The sequence below is a fragment of the Liolophura sinensis genome, chromosome 1 (genome assembly GCF_032854445.1).
Source record: "Liolophura sinensis isolate JHLJ2023 chromosome 1, CUHK_Ljap_v2, whole genome shotgun sequence".
Classification (NCBI taxonomy): domain Eukaryota; kingdom Metazoa; phylum Mollusca; class Polyplacophora; order Chitonida; family Chitonidae; genus Liolophura; species Liolophura sinensis.
The window spans coordinates 75128411-75148765 of record NC_088295.1 but is presented as its reverse complement, the minus strand read 5'-3'; the positions used below and the strand labels follow the sequence as shown (position 1 = coordinate 75148765).

Below are 20355 nucleotides of genomic sequence, written 5' to 3'. Positions count from 1 at the left end.
ACTTTCTTTCTCATCTTTAAGTCACATTTCAATGTCAATTATAAGTTCATTGATCATAGTCGACTTGCAAGTTTTGCTCAATTACCTAACAACGTGCAGAGTTACCTCCTTGCTCTATTTGTTTTTCTCCATCTGTTATAACCTAACCTTTGTTATGAGAGTGAAACATGAGATCTTCAGGAAAAAAGCAATAACCAATAAAAATCTTAAATGTTGCGTTTTCAGTATTCTGTCTTCCTCGACTTCATACATTCGCAATATAATCAAACCCCAGACATACAGCTGAAATACGTTTTCTTCATTACAGCACAAATCAAATTAAAACATTGAAATTTTTCATCTGACTTAATTAAGCTTTTTCAGCTTTATACACTGATTTCATATAGACTAAAATATATGCAATTAAAGTGGACTATCCATGCATATTTGCGCATATAGAGTTCCTAGGCGATTTGAATTCAATGTTGAATGAAGAAAGAATTTGTTAATCCATGTACATGTAGGTGTAAGTGGTGTAAAAGGCGTGTTGGTAGGTTTTCAAGGACAAGTGGATCCTGTTTTCACTATCATGAATGAGTTTCGAGTAAATGTCGCTATGACTATAGAGGTGAGTGATTGAATATTATTGACCACGTCCGGCATCCGGTATCTACGGCTAGTATATAAAGCTGTGCATGCACTGTTCACGTGAAACTTTACAAACACGCTATTGGATGTATGCCACTGAGCAGTGGTAACACGAGGATCATCGGGAAAGTTACGTGGAGCTTTTGCACCTTTGTGATTAGACACGGTTTGACTACACATGCGCGGACATTTCTGAGGATATAACCGACATAAGCCTATGTGTTTATATACGTCCCCAATAATGGATTTATTTAATGGATTGTCGTGGATTGCCTCCAACTGAAAAAATGACTTTTTATCGCCAGACAGAAAGGAGACAGTAAAAATATACATAATATTATATATGAGGGGAAAGTAGCATCTCCCTTCCCGATTTTAGACAAATAACACATGCTAAAGTGTGTGTGCAGTTTGGAGTAAAGATCAACGAGATTACGGGATATTTGTGTTTTATGGTCTTTTGAAGAAATGGCAAATCGGTATGTGCGATTATAAAAAAATGGGACAGAAATGTTGCGAATGAATGTGTGTATAGTAACTGACAGAAACTTTTGAGAAAGTGTTAGGGAAAACGTTGTGAATCAGTGTACATATAGATGTATAGAAGTTTGAGAGGCAGGGTGAAAATCAGTTTGTGTTTGTATTTATGCAAGTCTGTGAGAAGTGATAAGAATCGGCCTATGTGTGTGCGCAAATCAGTTTGTATTTGTATTTATGCAAATCTGTGAGAAGCGATAAGAATCGGCCTATGTGTGTGGGCAAATCAGTTTGTATTTGTATTTATGCAAATCTGTGATAAGCGATAAGAATCGGCCTATGTGTGTGTGCAAATCAGTTTGTATTTGTACATGTACTGATACAAGCCTGCGAGACGCGATAAGAATCACCGTATGTGTATACATGAATGGACATAGATGGACTTAGGTGAGGAAAACTTCGCGAAACGGAATGTTCATATAGATGTATACACTATATGAAAGTAATCATCATAAAAAGTGTTTACGTCTGTTGACAAAACAGTATATGAAGCGCTTAAACGTTTAAGGTTCCGCAGAAAAAGAAAAGGCTGAAGTTTTCGATGATAAACAATGAAATCCTGAAAGGTTGTGACGGTGGCTGTGTAATGCCGTATTTATTTATTGGATAGGTGTTTTAAGCCGTACTCAAGAATATTTCACTTATGCGACGGCGGCCAGAATTATGGTGGGAGGAAGCCGGCCAGAGCCCGGGGGAAACATACGACCATCCCAGGTTGCTGATACATTGCTGACAGTCACAAATATAAATGGTTTATTTTACTTAAAACGATATACCAACAAACAATGAACATTAAGTCATTTGTACGACAGTATAAATTGTTTATTTCACAAAGGCTCTATGTGAATCGCAGACCTACACCTTATGGTTTGCACTTTGTATACATAAGTAATGCAGTTGAAACTGTGAATCATTATAATTAATTTCATCAATTGACCTTACACTGCTCGATACGATGTTCACTGAAGTTTGACAAAATAGGTAAATATGTATGTATGTATGTATGTATGTATGTATGTATGTATGTATGTATGTAAGTATGTATGCAAGCTTGGGTTTTTACGTCGTATTTAACAATGTTTCAATCCTATGACGATGGGGAATCACCGGGAGTACATACACTGTCTTGTGACAGGGCGAGTCCATGTTACCGCCACTGTAATATCTTGCCGAAGACACCAGACATGACACTCCACCCAAGTCACATTATACTGACGTCATGGCTAACAAATACTATTTTAAAAGTCTTTGGTATGATACAAGAAGGATTTAATCCCCTGTGTGCTGAGTTTAACAAAGTAGCTATGTGCGCCACTATTAACTTAGTCAGGAAACATAGACTCTAGTACCCTCGGTAACGACGTTGAAAGTCAGGAAGAAAATCTATACGTATTGACTACTATTGTCACGTACAGGAATATTCTGTTTCCCCGTTACCCATATCTGCAGATGAAAATTTGCCTATTGTTATTGTTTTAAAAAACAGTAAATAAATTGTAATTCACGCAGTTAATCCATCATATACATCTCACTGAAACTACTAGAATGATTCTCTCAAAATGCAGATGTTAAACTGTCAGCATTTCAAATGATACAACATATTAAAAAATGTGAAATAACTTGAGTGAAAGCTGTTAAATGTGAGTGTCATGCACTAATTTAAAATATTAAGGCTGATAAAGATTTAATTTTGGACGTAAAGAGATTTTTTACAAGATTTTGAGCATTTATAATGCCGATCCCAACACATATATAAACGCTAATTTCACAGTCTTAAAATAGTAATATTTTCAAAGCATTTGTAAACATGTTAAATTTCTTCAGAAACCGTGCTGCTCTACCACTGCCAATAAATTAGATTTAACAATATTGAAGTTATAAATGACATTTAAATTCCGTATATTTACAGTCAGAAAGCTGTACAAATTTCATTTCATGCTGTATTCATTGCACGATTTGAGTCTATATTTGAGTCTCACAGCCATGATCTCTTGGTTTGTCATACATGTAATTCTGAGCTTGGTATTTCTTGGACATTAGAATGGATTGAATCACGTTCACAGATCACTTCGATCAAAACCGGATTACAGGGCTATGGTGAGTTGTCATGTCAAACCGTTGTTCGTCATAACGTTACATCGTATATTATTACAGTTCATGACTCAAGACAACAAAAGATAGCTTATATACCTTGTTCAAATCCAAATCACACAATATTCGGTAGAAGGCAACAGCCTGTTTCCGGTGAGTATTATTTATCCCAATCGGAAGGTATATAATGTAAGAGCTGAAGTTCCGGTTGTTTGTTATTCACTGTCCATGGGGGAATTCCCGTTATACCGCCTTAACTGTGCGGCGCTTTCTAGACACGGACACAGGCGGTTGAGTCCTACAGGCCGCAGCTATTTTTATCACATGGGTTAATTATACGTCTTTGAGATTTTTATCCAATCAAATTTTAGACCACTGACACAAGGCCCTTCTATATAAATTCTTCCAACATGTCTTTCCCCACTCATTTCATATATTCCCACTGAAAACAAAGCGAGAGAGATTTTTAATCTGCAGGGAAGGTGTCAGAAAGAAATTCAGGTAAGCCTATATATTTTTTATGCGATTACTTTATTACAGTATTAGTGTGCCTCGGTCCGATCAATGCTTGTGTTATCATACGATGGACCAATTAAAGGCTACTTAATCGTAAATGTGACATGCGGGATCAAATAGGCTGTGATGTTTTGTAGTCGTCTCGATAATATTGTATAGTGTACAGAGTTCTGGTTATAGTATAGTAGTTTCAAGAATCAAGCGTGACACGAAAAAAAATACCTCCTTTCCCCACCAGCCAAAAGACAGATAACCCCGATTTTCTTTGACCACATAAAGCAACTGCCTGTCAAAAATATGTCTAACTGAAAACAAAAATTCTGTTGCTGCCAGTGCGTCAAGCTGCTTGGTAAGATCTACTATACATTAACCTCTATCTACGAACAGTTTTAATCCGATCATGCCGGCCTCATGCGTCATGGAATTCTTGCATAATATTCACAAAAAGGAAGAGATAAAAGTCGTCACGCTCTAATAAGAAAAGTATGAGCTGGAGTAAACAGTGAGGTGTGATTACGTGATTCTGCCTTCATAGGCGGCTGAATTGAAGGTGTGAAATAATTTTTAAAAAAAACCCCGCAGCACAATGAATAGTGGCGAGTTCGAGTCCACGCATTGGCACTTTGTTCCAGCCTTATGCGCATATGTAAAGTGACTGCAAGGCTGGTAAACGTCAACCTGATGCTATATATTCTCCGATTTGGACTATAATGGGACCTCCGTGGCTCAGTTGGTTAGCGCACTAGCTCAGCGTATTGGCCCAGGAACCTCTCACCCGGTCGCTGTGAGTTCAAGTCCAGCTCATGCTGTGGGCAAGAGTCGAAAAAAGATTCTTCGCATGGAGGTACATGAAGATGGAGATTTTACTAACCATTTACGTAATAGTCGCTCCTAATTAGCTGCGGCTGTTTGACAAAAACAGCTTGGTTGAATGTCAAATGATACAGACGGATGACCTCCAGTGCATGGCTAAACCCAGTTCCGTTCGTAATTAATCTGATTTTAATTGTTCACATGATGCCTCAAGATGTAATAGAAGGCCTGTCAGCAACTTGTGGTTTCCTCCCACCATAATGCTGGCCGCCGTGAAATATTCTTGACTACGGCGTAAAACACCAATCAAATAAATACTTAAATATTTAAGTATAAAGTTGTTCATACTTGAGAACGAAGGTCGCTTTATATAACTAAATCCATCTATCAATAATTCAATAAGTGACCGACAAATTTAGTAGGTGTGACAGGAAGGTCACCGTGTGAAGTGTCAGAAGATAGATGTGCACCGTTAGCGTGTTGTCAGTTTTGGTGTCATGGTAATATATGGAGATTGTAAAGCTGAGTGGCCGAAAGAGTGGATGAGTAAGTCTGCGTGGAAGGCAATAGTCAGACAGTACCGAATGGTGCATGATACATGTAGCTACAGGATTCGTTTAAAGTGATTCATTTTATTGGGGCTTAACGTGGTACTTCACACCTACTGCGTTTGGGTTAAAGGTTTGGGAAACGACGCCGAGCCCGAGAGAAGTCATCGCCCTTCGCCAGGCACCTTACGAACCTCCTGATTTAAAGCCATAGGCGAATCAGGGATTCCTTTAGATGTACATGTTGAATAGTCCTGCAAGGATTGATTGGAGCTATAACATAGTAGTTTTATATAAGAGAAACTGATTCTTAACGGTTAGCAATAGAAAAATGTGAAGAATCGAGAAATAGAGTAGGAAATATATAAAGGTGTGAATAAGAGTCGAAAAAAGATTCTTCTCATGGAGGTACATGAAGATGGGGGGGGGGGGGAATTTAGATTTTACTAACCATTTACGTAACAGTCGCTCCTAATTAGCTGCAGCTGTTTGACAAAAAAGGCTTGGGAGAATGTCAAATGATACAGCCGCATGACCTCCAGTGCATGGCTAAACCCAGTTCCGTTCGTAATTAATTTGATTTTAATTGTTCACATGATGCCTCAAGATGTAATAGATAAATTCAAAATAAGAATTTTTGCAAAAGCTTACCAATTTACCTCCATTGTTAATCAGATATTAATTTTAAATTATACATTGCTGACGGGATGCTTGTCAAACTACATGCAGGTGGGCGTATCCGGAAGTGTGATAAATAAATTAACATCACGTGAGATATGAAACACACTCTGGGCAAAAATATGCAAATAAAGTCTTAATTGAAACAGATAATGTCTCTTCAAAATGCATCTGAACATTGCTCTATGTAAACTATCACACCCAAGCCAACGGGCAAGTAATGGGATGATCCATTTTAGATCAATGTCAAATACGAAACCTTTCAAACCAAAAGCAATTAAATAATAAGGGGTAATGTTTAAAATGAATTTTTTCCCCAAACCGTGTGGTTATGATGGACTCGTGCTACGTTGAAGGTAATAGGGGAAAAACGCTTGTGTCTGGGCGTAGCCCGGAAAAGTGTTGCACAGACAAAGCGCAATTCATGTAATCTTTACTTAAGTATGCATATATACATGATACATAGCATCGGTGTTTTAAGAGGTAAAGAACTTTCAGTTCTATTTCACAGTTAAATATTTACAATAACCTTCCTCCCACTCCTGGAGAACTTTCTTGAAACATAATCCGCCGAGTAGGCCCACAGTGTTATGTCTTTGTTAATCATATATGTGATCATCTATTTGGATCGACAAAAATTAAAGTAAGAATTCAGTGTATAACAGTAGCACGTGTTTCTGTTTATCCACTGTATAATTTCACTTGTGGGTCTATACGATCGAATGGAAGGTATTAAAATGGTAGATCCATTACCCAGTGGTAATCGACAAACAGCTTACAATACTTAAGGGTATTTAATAATGTAATAAAGATAATTCGTTTTAACCCAAAACTTGATCGTAAATGACGCATTTGGCGGTGTGTGTAACTACTGACGTCAGTGATTACTTTGGACAGTACTGACACACATGAATGAAAAAAAATCTGATACATTCTGAAAATGACACAAAATAGGTGGCATCGGCGGACTGACTTTCTTAAACGGACGCATCTATGTTGTGCTTCTACTAGCTTTATCGTAATCTCAAGACAAACAGAGAAGTCGCAATGTGTATTTGAGGGTTAGTGGCTGTGCAGATCTGACGAAGCTGTCCTTAGTGTGTCTGTTGTGTGACTGGAAACACGTTCAGCCGTTGAAGGAACTGTGTGCCACGCTCACGGGTTATCCGGTGTGTCAGTGCCGGCCCTGGCAGAAACTACAGCCAGGTTAAACCCTGCCTAAAATATTAGCGTCGATTTGTTATTGGCTTGAACCCGCACGTGTCAAAGGTGAACAGGAATTAGGCTCAAAACACAGGATTCAGGGGAAAGCCTACCCATGGTATTTGTTAAACGTTGACGGCTGTAGGGTAGAGAGGGAGAGAGCGATATTGACGTTGTTTTGCGCATTCAATTTAACATCCCCACCTCCTCAAGCAACGATGCCATGACAGTTTGTCTCAACGCGAAAAATATAGAATTGATGCATCCCAAGTTACCAAATTTACGATTTGTGGGCCGTTGTTGTGTATTGCTCTGTTTGCGCCTAAGCAGACAACTTTTATCAGCTTCAGCCATATGCGAATAATGACAGAGGTATGTCTGCGAAGAAAACTGGAGGCTTAGACGGTTTACCTGGAAAACAAACCTGTAAAGTATGAAGCATTTCGATCACGCTTCAGCTAAGTCTTATCCATACAGACTGCTGGCAACGGAGGCTGCAGCGGGACCCATACGGCCCCAAGGTTTCGTCCAGGACGGTTGTGGGTTAAACCCCGGGTATTACACTGCATAACCGTCCCGGGGCACAACTTCGCTCCACTAACTCCCACCGTTAATTTGGTCATTCAACGACAAAAACGGAGACAATGAGGTATAAAGACTCCTCCAAGTCGCTCTTTAGCTTCTTTGATGCTTTGGATTTCCTGCTGGAGATTGCTGTTGATTGTGAGGCGCTGTTGTGAATCTCTTTGATTGTACTACACGTAACTATGTAGAATACTGAGGTAGAGGTATTCAGAACTCGTTTCTACCTAAACGATACGTTCGTCGTTAATTAAGGTGTTAAGTCTCCTGTTACCCAAGAGTTATTCGAATTGAGTGGATCTCAAGATGTCGGTAAGTAAGTAATCATTCCTGATATTTAAGAGATATTTAAGAATTTAGAGACAGATTTTGTATTCATTCACGGTAGCATCGATATGACTCATTCCTTAGCTGACTTTCTTGAACTGACTGTATAGGTGACATTCTTGAGAACAGTTTCGTGAGTTGAGCATCAAGAGTTGACTACAGATGGCATTTTGCGTTGACTGCACCTTCGTGAGTTTTAGTACATTTGTGTTTCGTGAGTTTTAGTACATTTGTCTATAGTGAGTTGATTACATTTGTCTTTTATGAGTTGACTAAATTTGACTTTCGTAAGTTGAATACATTTGACTTCCTTGTGCTAGCTATATAAATGACTTCCTTAAATGTTTCTCTGGCTGAATATTCGCTCACATCCGGCAATGCTTCATTCATCTCTCATCATGCCAGGATCTTTTTTTTCTTCAATAACGTTGTGAACGGCGGATTTCCTTCAGCAGTGGGGTATCTCTGTTAGCCTGGATATATATCAGCTTATCCCAGCTCTAACGTAACCACGTATTTATCCCTATAGTGAACGAAACGAAAATAGAAGAGTAAATAAACGCTTTTACAAAATCATTGCTCACATATTTTCGCTAAGAAATATTCGTGTTGTTAGCGAGCTCGCATGGTTGTCAGCTGCAAGGAATATTTACCATATTTGCTGACCAATCTTTTCTGACCGTGAATCTGCCTAACCTGCTCTCGCGCTGCCTATGCTGGCTAAATTACACTCGCTTAACAGGCATTGCAAGTTCTGCGCAGGTATGTGAATCCACCATGTCGTATTTATGTGAATGCCGAGGTACACAGAAGTGACATATGTTAGCATAGTCTTATAATCGCAATGCACACAACGACACCAGGATGCATTAGACTAATTATATATCCACTGAACAGCCTGGATTTAGATAGTCATTTGGAATTGTCTCCGTGGGACAAGTTAGAAGTACTTGCATTACGGTAACCATGGAACCAATAGTCAACTTTATGCGATACAGCTTTGGGTGATTTCTATATAATGATCCAAACCTGTGTGATTAGGGATATTACTAATATTCCTAATGAATAGCTTCCTATTCCAGCATGTGTATATTCTAACGTATACGTAGTATAGCTATCTTGTTAAACTTCACTATAGGTATTATTTCTTGAAAACTCTTAGCATAATACATGAGGTATTTCTTCACAATCCCAACCCCAAATGACAACAAAATTCTGAATAGTCGTGCGAGGAAATGTCTGCCATATATCGCAATGTTTATACACAGTTGATCCCAGCAAAGTCAACGCAGTCTGTATATAACATGCCATTAACTTCAATTTGTAACAACAAGGTTAACTACGCAATTATCATGTATGTCAAACAGATTATTGGATATCTGGAAAGTTGGAGGTCAGAGTGCAAAGGAAAACTGTTGTAAAAACTCCACTTCCTCCGCCAAATCAATTGTAATTGCTGGCTTTGAGCCAGAGGGTAGACTTCATCATTTTTGAAACGCAGGCTCTTCTCCGTATAGTGGAGACAGTAACGGACACATTTTCATCCATCCTCGAGCGTAACCAATAAGCCGTAATAAGTTGTAATGACACTGACCTGAAGAGTTCTGCCTTTTGTTTTCATGCCAATGTCATTAACGATTTTACGTCCAGTATTTTACACATCTTGGAATCTAAGTAAACGTTAACTCCTGGTTGATGTTCGTGACCTCCATCGCCCGTGACCTTGCCGCGTGGACGTTGGTTCAATATTGACAACGAGTGACAGGCGACGGCTTCGTTGTCTGTACATCGGTAGTGTAGAGCAAACTGTTACAAACTAGCTCCGCTTTAGAAGATCTGCACTGAAGAAGCAATAACTTCGAGACAGACATTACTGGCTATTTGTATTTTTGTTTGATTCTTGGCCTTTTTATCTTATTGTAAGTTCACCCGAAGTTTTGTTGGCCTCTTGTCTGTCTTTTCATGGTTTCGTGTGCAATCATCACAAACTGTGGAGTGTGGACATAAATGAAAACTGGTCTACGTGCAGGTTAACGTTGTTGTTGTTCTCGTACCCTCTTCGTTTTCTTTATGTGAAGTTTAAGCCCGGTCTACACCACTTGAATTTTTTTACAATGTCGACCTAATTTCGCCACACAAGTAATTCTTTTCACGTGGTCGTAGTCGTCTCTTTATCAAGTCATTCAATCTGTTAGCCAACCTTTTTTCCCGTTTTAAATTTTGAGTCCCTGACAAGGCCTCAGGCAACATAAAAAACGATTAACACAATCAGTACAACCGCTTCAGACATAACTGAAATTATTTGAAGTCTTTAAGAAGACATGCAGCTATTTAATACACTGATCTACATAGTCAATAGCTGAACATCGCTACTCACGATTTCAGGGAGGCAAGTGTTGCGACTCACAATTTCAGCGAGGCATGTTTCGCGACTCGCGATTTCAGCGAGGCATGGGTGGACTGACATGTTACATGATCTTGGTTGAACACAAAATACGGAAGAGAAACCTTGTGGGGGGACGAAGTTGATTAGTACATGTGTCTAATTATTGCGTTTTTATCTGTGTATTCGTCGTCGCTCCTTCCTATTTTTTGTGAGGAACTGTCGTTATTTTATACAACTGTGACGTTCTTTGCATACAGTTCCCGGCAGCGCTTGGGGCATATGTATACAGGAAGGGCCTCACAAACCGGTTGCGCATGCTCCAGGGGGCAAAAACATTGATTCCGATCCTCTCCGTTATTAAATAAATGCTTCAAAGTTAATATCAATAGAAATAACCGCTCCTCGTGTTTTTATTGGCCAGTCGTAGTCTACACTTCTTGGGTGAACATAACTTACTTCAGACCTGGCGACTAAACTTAACCGCAGCATGTCGTGTTAAATCTAATATATGCGTCCAATCCTTACCTGATGAGCATACAAATAGTTGTGTGGTATTTATATGGTCTTACTCATTCATAAGGTGTGATGAAACTGCTTAATGCCTACAAGCCCAACGCTCTGAAACATTCAATATATTCTCTGGAACATAAGCAACATATACACCTAAATTATGTTAGATGAAATCATCCAGTGTATTGATTGTCCTTTTCAACAGATCCGAAAACGAAACTAGTTATAGTCTAACTGTACATAAATCGACACTGTAGGCGTTTATTTGAACAAATGAGAGATATTAAACGACAATATTCCTTTCATGTACATTGAAAATTACTATAAGTACTTTGCTACATGTATATATAGAGATTGTATTTGACACATTGTTGTGAAAAAGGACAAATTTACTGATATCAAAATTGAAAGTGTTGACTAAACACAAACGTTAATGATCAACAGAATGATTAATGCTTAAGTTTGTTTGTTTATTCAGCAGGTGCGAGTATTTATTTCTCAAGAAAACTTAGAAGCTACATTATCACGGACAACAAACAGGTGGGTGCCCTGTCTTCTTTCTTATTGCATGTTATTTGTCTTGTGTAAATTATGTGAACTTTTTTGTTCATTATATCTCATCTCTATCATATGCTGGAGCTCGCGTCTTTATAAATGAGCATTGTACGACCTTGACGATAACATAAGGCTCGTTATCTATATACTGCTGGCTTACTTTGTCATCCCTTTCATACGGTGTTTCTGTCTTTCATATCTATATACCTGGTTAGTCGTATTCAACTAAAGATGATTTACATCGGTACAGTTCACACACATTTACAAGACCTATTTTTAAATCTTAGTTTAAGCTAATTTTTTGTTTTGGTAACGCCCCCCCCCCCCTCCCCAAATATACTTACAAAATTTTAGGGTCAGGGTACCTTAGGATGCCTAAGGGTTTGTATTTTTTATCTGAATAAACGTTATATGGAAAGATCGGTTTATAACCTGGAGTATGCCTCTTACACGTTTTTTCGTAATGGTTTGGGGTATCTCGAGAGATTTATTTTTTTATATGATCACTCAGATGTAGACGATCCCATTTTTAAAGTGTCCCGGCATACACATCACTACAGCGCATCACTATAGAGAAGCCCCCCCTATCAGTAGTGAGCGCGCGACAACTCCAGATGTCAAAGGTTGGTGTAGAAGCAAGACTGCTGGGCTGGCATTTCATGCATAGTGGTAGCTATGGGTAGTTGAGAGGATAGACGGCAGTCTGTGCTTGTTGGAAATGACAGCTGATTGGTAGTGATAGGCTACACTACCCCTACTAAGATATATATATACCAAACACGCCTTCATGTTAAGCAGGGAGTAAATTTTATCGTAACATTCAGCTTGTTTGAGGCGAAACATTCAAACAATGTCGCTAATTTTAGATGAGACACTTGTTAGCACGATGGATTACAACGGGTCGGAATTTGACAGGTAAGGATTGTTGATTATTTTGGGATAAATGTTTCTTTAATCCTTTTTTTTCAGATATACATATGTGACACGTTCATTCCATATTTCTGGTATTATAACGCCAGAATATAGGCGCTAATTATGCGATTATTGCCAGCTCTCGCATTGTTCATAGTGTACAGTGATGTCGGCCAAACTTTTGCTTGACGAAGGACAAAAATAAACCCCTCAAACACCCTACTTTTAGTTTCATCTGTGCATGTCATTGTATGTATGTATATGCCTGTAAAGGTTCACTGCCTCTAATGTATCTTATCTCTCATTTTCTCGCTGCAATCCCTCCAACCAGTGCATGTTACCCGCTGATAAAATCTAGACTTTACTATATATTCCTTCTTGGACTAATTATAGAATATTCCCCCACACTTATATATCAATGGTTTAAAAACCACCCTGACAGTGGCATGCAGGTACTAGCCACACCAGCATGCAGTGAGACCTTCGGAATTAACTCTTGTTACATGTTGTGTACGTCAACTTGCAGGATAATAAACAAAATGCCGTCAATGAGCCTTTAATACATTTATGATTACAAGCTTCTCGCTGTGTCAAAATTAATTATCATACCACATTAAGAGAGAAGGCGGAAAAGACCCTGGCATGATAGGTGGTTGACTGACGTGTTGTCCATTTCCTTTTGACAGCTTTGACAGATTTTAACATGTTTAAAATCGGCTGCACTATTTCTTGTGTATGAAGATGTGCTTTTTTTTTACCTTCAGTAAAACGTGTTATTGACATTAAACGTATTGATATTTTCAGAATGTCCTGGTTTAAGGCGTTTAGAAATGACTACGCGTACACATCGTACGGAGAGAACAGAAGTGCCGTCACAATAGACATCTCGTTGGCGGCAGTCATCTACGCTTCCATTCTTGTCTCCTTGGCAACATTGATAGCAACCATCGGAATTCGTGGAAAAGAGGTAAGGGCGGCTTACAACAGCAACACGTAACCACTCGGTCACATGCCAAAATAGAACTAATCGGAAACCCCAGCGGGAGTGACAATAGCAGGGCCATTGCTCTAGAACGTCTGTATATATGTGCATCCAATCCCATCGCTCCCTCGTTGGCCTTTTGCTCGACTATCCTAGAATTTCAAAACCGGTAATTTGGCGACACGTAAGCCAGACTGCACTTATACTGACAATGTATGCCGGCTGTTGCTGTTTTGGGCAATTAGACCAAAATTATATTGAACTTGAACTTTGTAATACGATGTAATTCTATATTTTTACTATGTGGTCATTGAAGCCTCTGCTGGAATTGCTTGGTATGTATGTAGAAACTCCATTCAGGCCTTGCACCTGAAATTCCTTTGGAAAGGATTTAAAATGCAGACACTTTTTTGTAGATGTGCTCATTGGTATCTACCGAGCCATATACATAGTCAGTTTATGATTATTTCCAGAAAAAAGTTTACGAAAGTACATATATTTATATTTTATCAGTCCCAACCACCCCAGGGCTACAGGTCTACAATTATTTCCTTTGGGTCATATTGAAACGATGCAGGTGTAACATAGGATAGATTAAAGCTTTTTTGTAGGGTGGCTCGATTTATCAGAGATGTGTACGTGAGCGTGTGTCCTAAAATGGAACGGTTGCATGCTAGCTTTTAATCAGAGAAAAAGTGAAAAGAATTTTTTGTATATATGAAAAAAATCAATCGGGTATGGCGTTCTAGTGGCCTAGTTCAAGTTCAGTCGCTATGATACACCGTCGCTGCTTCATGCATGATAGCATAACCGCAGCTAACAAACTGCATTCTGTGCTGCAAGTCCAGAGAACCGCGCGAACCTATTCAAGCTTCTGTAGGATGTATGTCAGAGATAAAAAAAAAAGAAAACATAACTTAGTTTAGACATTGTAAAACCGTTTTATTATCTGATTACCCGCATGTTCCATCTCTGAAATAATACAGGTTTCTTTTCCACTAGCGTTTACCAAGGACAGCGGCAACGCTCTTGTGAAAGTCATATAAAGATACAATATTGAGTTACAGAGGTAATGCGTAAAGAATACAACATCTTTATGTTACATTTGATTTCACCACATGGTTATAGCTTCTGTGTTTTCTGTTAAACAGAGATGGTCCACATTTATACGGGTGGTGTACAGTTTGTTTATAGGAGCAGCACTTCTAGGTGAGTTAATTAAAACTTTAAGTTCTGGAAGATTTCTAAATGAATGTGACTAGCGAATGTATAACAAATGAGATACCGTCTGTGATGATAAGATTTGCGAAAATATATGTAATACTATGTATTGTATAAATCCAACGAGACACAAAATAAAATTACTGTGGCTTTTAGGCATATATTTTAAGGTTTAGCAAATAATGTGATTTTTTGTCAATCCTTTTGTCTTATTTTGTTTTTGTTCAGTTAGCATATTTGGTCATGGCTGGCAGACAGGGTCGCTGTATACCAAGAGTTTTTATACTTTCGTGTCCAGGCATAAGTTTGAAGGCATCGTGGGGCTGAAGATGGGATTAAGTAGTGTCAACATCACTCTTTCTGGTAAGTATTCCACTCTGCCCTGCTTTTTGTGAACACACAGACTTTAATCTTAATTCTACAAATTTTATACCGTGTTATTTCTGAGGCTTTTGGTAAAAATTTTAATAAGATAACATTAATCACATTTCAGCTATTTGAAGTAAGGTAAAAACAGTGGAAGTAAGGGAAAAAATCATGGAACTAAGTATTATAACTATTTAGCGGCAGAATTTCCACACACATGAACACACAGAACACACTTGTTTGACAATTAGAAGCACTTTTAAGTGATCTACTATAATTATACATGCAAGTGCCTTTATACTTTCCACTGGCTAATCTGGATGAGTTACAATTAGCCGTATCATGTCTTTACACCCACCTATCAGTTTAATTACTTGAATCTACCTCACTAGCTCCAGGCAAACAAGTCACTCAAGTATAAACACCGTTGTATGAATCAGCAGGCTCCGGGTATATGACCAGTATAGTTGTCAGGGTAATCGCCTATAGCTCCTAAAGGTCAGAGGCCCTTCCAGTCAGCCTTACATCCCACTGGTTTCCCTGCACGCTAGTTTAAATAACTTAACACAAACTTATCACCCATTTACTGAATTTTCCCTCTCTCTCTTTTTCAGGATCCTTCAGTCCACATAACAGCGAAGTGCATTATAACGAGAGGCTACAATGGTTCGATGGTAAGCAATATTATTTGTAGTATAAATTATAAGCTATTAATTTTTCTCTAAAGTCAAAATAAATGCATGCTCTAATACATCAAGGAAATACTAGCAAACTTAGCTTTACGTGACAAATGCATATGTCAGAGGATTAAACTTAAAAGTCAGTTTCTTATTTTGGTTTTTGTTGTCGTCCACACACTGATGTATTTGTTTGAAACCTATAAAATCAGAGTTAGAACTGAATGTTCGTAGAGGAAATTGAGGGTACAAAACGGCTGTAATTGCGGAGTGAGCTAGCGTGTGTTGCTCTGTTACGAATCTAGGCTTTGTTGACAAACGCCTAAAGCTGAATTTCTTGTGGTCTTGTTGTCAGTGTAGTTTGTTTGTATAACGCCAGTGTCTTTTTAAACGAGTGCTGTGCTCAACACCCATGGCATACCAATCTAACATTTTGATAGGTATTCCATCAACCAATCAGCGTTGTCAGTAAGGACATTGCCACCCAGATGCTTAATTCAAATGTCATAACCAGGCGTATGACAATTTTTTCACAATAAATTTGAGAGGAAAAAAATTTCTGTAGGGAAAATATTTTCATTTCAACTGAAGTATTATGACCGTCCACACAGTTACTAAAAATGAATATGAGAGTCTGTATATAGGCTGTCTTAGTAATTTGAATGAACTCTTTATTTTACTCCCTTTAATTACAACAGTAGGTCAGCTGCAGTCGGAATACAATGGCTGCTTAGAGAAGGGTTTACCGGAGCCTATCCTCTCCGTGGCGTCATACTTCAGCTATGATGACGGTGGACTCAGATGGGGAAGGAGCTTCAAAGATGCTGGTTATTTCGCCTACGTTTTACTGTGGTAAGCAGACTCACATGTATTTGCATTAGATACTGCTTTAATTAGCAGTATCAATCATTGAAAATAGGCCTTTGCCTTAATGATCTAGATCTATTCCCTCATAACACAAAGAACCTGGAGCCAAAATTATGTTTTGATGTAATAAACATGCAGACTTGATTAACTTTACTGATTGGTTGACCTCAGCGTATTGCTGCGAGCTATAAAAAAGCATTTTTAAATGCATGCATTAAAAATAATTCTTGTTTTCTTTTATGTAGGACAAGCTTTGCCTTTTGGCTTGTTACGAACGTTTTGCTGTCAAGCGTTGTGTTTTACGGGTCCGCCATGTTTCTACTAAGTGGGATCACGATAGACCTGGCGGTAATCATCTATCACGTGCTACAACCACAACACGTCATGAAAATACCGTTTCAAGATGGCTTCCTCACCCTGAGATACGACTGGTCGTTTTGGTTAATGGTGGCAGCCGGTGAGTATTACACCCATTTCTCCGTCTCCCATGAGATTACAGTTCCTTCTGGAGGGTTATATTTACAAATCTAATCAATCAATGAGTCAGTCAATCAAATACGCAATCAATCGATAATCACTTCTTATTGTTACAGGAATTCTAACTACCCTTCTGGGACTCCTTCTCTTGCTACTGGACTGGGTCATACCTAGGAAGCTGTCACTGTTTTTCTTGGTTGATTCCTTGTTGGAGGAAGATGAGGATGAAACAAACCACAATCTGGCCAGATCACCCAACGAAAATAATTTGGTAGGTTAACTCAGTGACATCACAAATTACAATTTGATGACTGTATAGGTATTAACTGGTATGAGTGCAAAATAAGAAGAAAACAATTTTCAGGTGGCTCATACTTGAATAGAATCGTTACCTAAAACTGTGGAAAAACTAAGATGGCAGTTTGCTTATGTTAATTAGATTTGCATTGTTTTTTCAGACACCCAGAAAACGGCCTTATCTGTCCTTGCTCGATAACGCGGTGACCAAGAATGGTTTGACGAAAAGTCAAACAATAGATCGCCAGACGTCGACTTTGAACGGAGACATTCAGATCAACATATACCACTCAGCAGAAGATGTGAGGACGACGACCAACTTAAGCCGAGCACCTCAGTTTCTCAGTCACGATTGCTTGACTGTAGACAGTTATCCGCATGGAAGCCAAAGACAGCTTATCGAAAATGAATTCCCACAATATGTTAATTCAGCTTCCGAAGTCTCTTCGCTAAACAGCAGTATGGAATCTTTACCGTTCGAACAGAGTGAGCTGAAACACGTGGCAATCTCCATTCCCGATGAAATAAGACCGGATCCGGAAGTCAACAGTCCCACAGAGGAAAAAGACACACACTTGTAGTTTCTGATTGGACCGTCAAAGAGGCCATCTGACCAATGAACAATATAATGACTGGCTCGATGGACCTTTCTGACCTCAAAATCACCCATAATTGTCTTTCAAACGTAATATATATAATTTGTTAAATATTTGCATAATTTAATGTACAGTTAATTAAAACAACAAAGGCTGTTTACAGCTGAATGCTCATTAGACTGGGACCTTGTTAACAATTTGCATGGAGTTAGATCACACTGCGTGAGACAGAGCAATAGATTACTAAACCTTAGGACAATGCAGATGTCATCCAGCCCTTAGCCTTGCTTATAGCTAAAAATTTGGCTTTGTTCTTGGTGAAATATAGCCATTTTTATCTTTTGCTACATCATGTTCATTCCATAGTATCTGATGACAAACCTCCCTCTGTTTTTCATATACGATGCAAGGGTAGGCATTGATTTATTAATCTTGAGATATCCATATCGTAATGCAGTAGATAGCATATAGTTATCATAACAAAGACCGAGTGCTGGGAAGTTGAAGGCACAGTTATTTGTAGATCTGTAACTTGATTAATTAATAATTTAAAGCTTTAATTGATATGATAAATCAAATTTACATTGGATATGACAATCGTTATAAGAGGTATCCTTCTTCGTTGTACATGTATGTATAGTACGGTATATTTCATGTTTTGTTTTTTTTTTGTTTGTTTGGTTTTTTTTTACCCACCCCTTCCCTTAGTTATTTTTTCGTGTCACTTTGGAAAGAGATTGTACACGTTAACACTGTCTCTGTGCAATGCTAAATATGACTTGTTCCGCAATGTCGTTAACGTAGACTTGGAATTCACGAGCGTATGTAGGAATAATGTCTCGTGTGGTATGTGACCAAGCGAGAGCTGACAGCAGTGGTAAAATGGTGGAATGGCGACTGTTCTAAATTCGTAGGTCACGATCTCAAACAACCCGACCTGCTTGCTCAAACTATAGCGCCTTGTTACCCGCTCTGTCTGCTACTCTACTTCTCTACGTATTTGGCTGTTCTAGGTGTCCGAATATAATTGTGTTGAAAACACTAGTCTGGGGATCCAACCGTCCCGTTCAGAAGGTGGTAAAACCACTGAGGTCATTCCTGGAAAGCGACAGAATTCTTGTCATTGCCTTTATCCATGGAGTGATCTCACTTGTCCAGAATGTCACATGACCGTTCCTCGAGAATGCTCATGTGCTTTTATGTAATATTTTGTAAGTATGTACATATTATGGTTTTAACGATGTTCGCCGTCATGGGAATAAAGAGTGACCTGTTTTCTTGAAATATATCTCCTTTCTTGCTTAAATCCTTTAGTATAAAGAGTTGTATAGTGATGTAACTGGAGTTCACGACTCTTTCATCTTGGGCTTTGCTAGATAAGCGTGTTGGCTTATTTTAGGGATATATTTGGTGCTTTGGTGACAAGAAGTTATTGATATAGCTAGTATGATCAAATACGCTGCTGAAAATCTGTGTATCATACTTATGAAAGGTCGTCAGTTACCTGCTAGAGGTCTATACTTTATTCCGGGCATTCTGGTTGCTCGTCGAATAATATACATGTATTCTTAAGGACGGCGTTAAACACCAAGCTCATTAGATCAATCATTGCATCCATCTTCCGAAAATAGCCCTAATTTGTATTATTTATATATTTATTTGATTGGAATTGTACGTCGTATTTCACTTAGACGACAGCGTTCAGCATTATGGTGGAAGGTAACCGGAAAGAGCTGGGGGAAACCCACGACCATCCGCAGGTAACTGATATCCCCCTTGCGACCGAGAGGAAGCCAGCATGAGCTAGACTTCAACTCACAGCGACCACATAGGTGAGAGGCTCCATGGTCATTGTGCTGCGCTAACACGCTAACCACTGGGCAATTAAGGAGCTCCTCCTAACTTGGATAAAACATCAATAAAATATACGTGTGCAAAATCAGCTGATAAAACTAGTATAATTTTTGCATACACTGTTTTTATCTGCACTACAACGCATATTTCACTCAAACCACATACCACGCCACAGGCATCTGGAAGACTTTCAATTGTGAGACCGACAGCCGAGTCAGTCGAAGCTGGATTCGAACTCCTGATCACACAGGCCTAGTTCTATTTAGTTATTTATTTTGTTTAGAGTTCTACTCAAGAATATTTTACTTTATATACGACTGGGGCCCACATAGCTGTAGTATATTCAGGGTTTATTTAATATAGCTACGTTTTAGTAATGGTCTGATTGGTTTATACACGGATAAACTTAACGATGTTTTGGGATTAGCAGATTCTTTGAAAAGGGTGGGTACACTATGGTGTGCGCGTCATCACATTGACCCTAAAATAAACAGAAGTATGTAAATGGACTGTATTGAGTTATTTATTTCATCCGGATTACTCTTGTCATTACACTTGCTCACCCACATATAAGTGAAACAGGCTCGAATCCAACTTTATACGCAAAAACGGTGCATATGAAAAACTGTAAGTGATGTAAAACCCGGATCTGTAACGGGATTCCTTTTGTAATGGAACACACGGTATACATAGCCTATAAGGAATGACACTTAAACTACGAGAACCTCTTAGC

At 38.7% G+C, this 20355-nt stretch overlaps 1 protein-coding gene across 5 annotated transcripts; it reads left to right on the top strand.

The window, feature by feature from the left end:
- The first annotated feature begins 734 nt into the window (after nt 1-734).
- LOC135461478 (dual oxidase maturation factor 1-like) lies at nt 735-19056 on the top strand. Of its 5 annotated transcripts, none has more exons than XM_064738603.1 (10): nt 735-946; nt 11297-11358; nt 13090-13252; nt 14419-14476; nt 14717-14851; nt 15469-15528; nt 16230-16383; nt 16644-16855; nt 16992-17146; nt 17334-19056. In XM_064738603.1, exons 3-10 carry the CDS (start codon nt 13091-13093, stop codon nt 17751-17753), a joined length of 1356 nt encoding a protein of 451 aa, XP_064594673.1. In that variant the 5' UTR covers nt 735-946; nt 11297-11358; nt 13090; the 3' UTR covers nt 17754-19056. The 5 variants fall into 5 exon arrangements, with proteins under 5 accessions (XP_064594673.1, XP_064594671.1, XP_064594670.1 ...); XM_064738601.1 differs by lacking the exon at nt 735-946 and adding an exon at nt 3109-3756 and having other exon boundaries at nt 11300-11358; XM_064738600.1 differs by lacking the exon at nt 735-946 and adding an exon at nt 3109-3756.
- The last annotated feature ends 1299 nt before the right edge of the window (nt 19057-20355 follow it).

Bases quoted from the DNA above. Each gene is read 5' to 3' on its own strand.
- LOC135461478 (XM_064738599.1), top strand. The intron at 13,253-14,418 runs GTAAGGGCGGCT...TCTGTTAAACAG, and splicing joins TCGGAATTCGTGGAAAAGAG to AGATGGTCCACATTTATACG. The intron at 17,147-17,333 runs GTAGGTTAACTC...TTGTTTTTTCAG, and splicing joins CACCCAACGAAAATAATTTG to ACACCCAGAAAACGGCCTTA.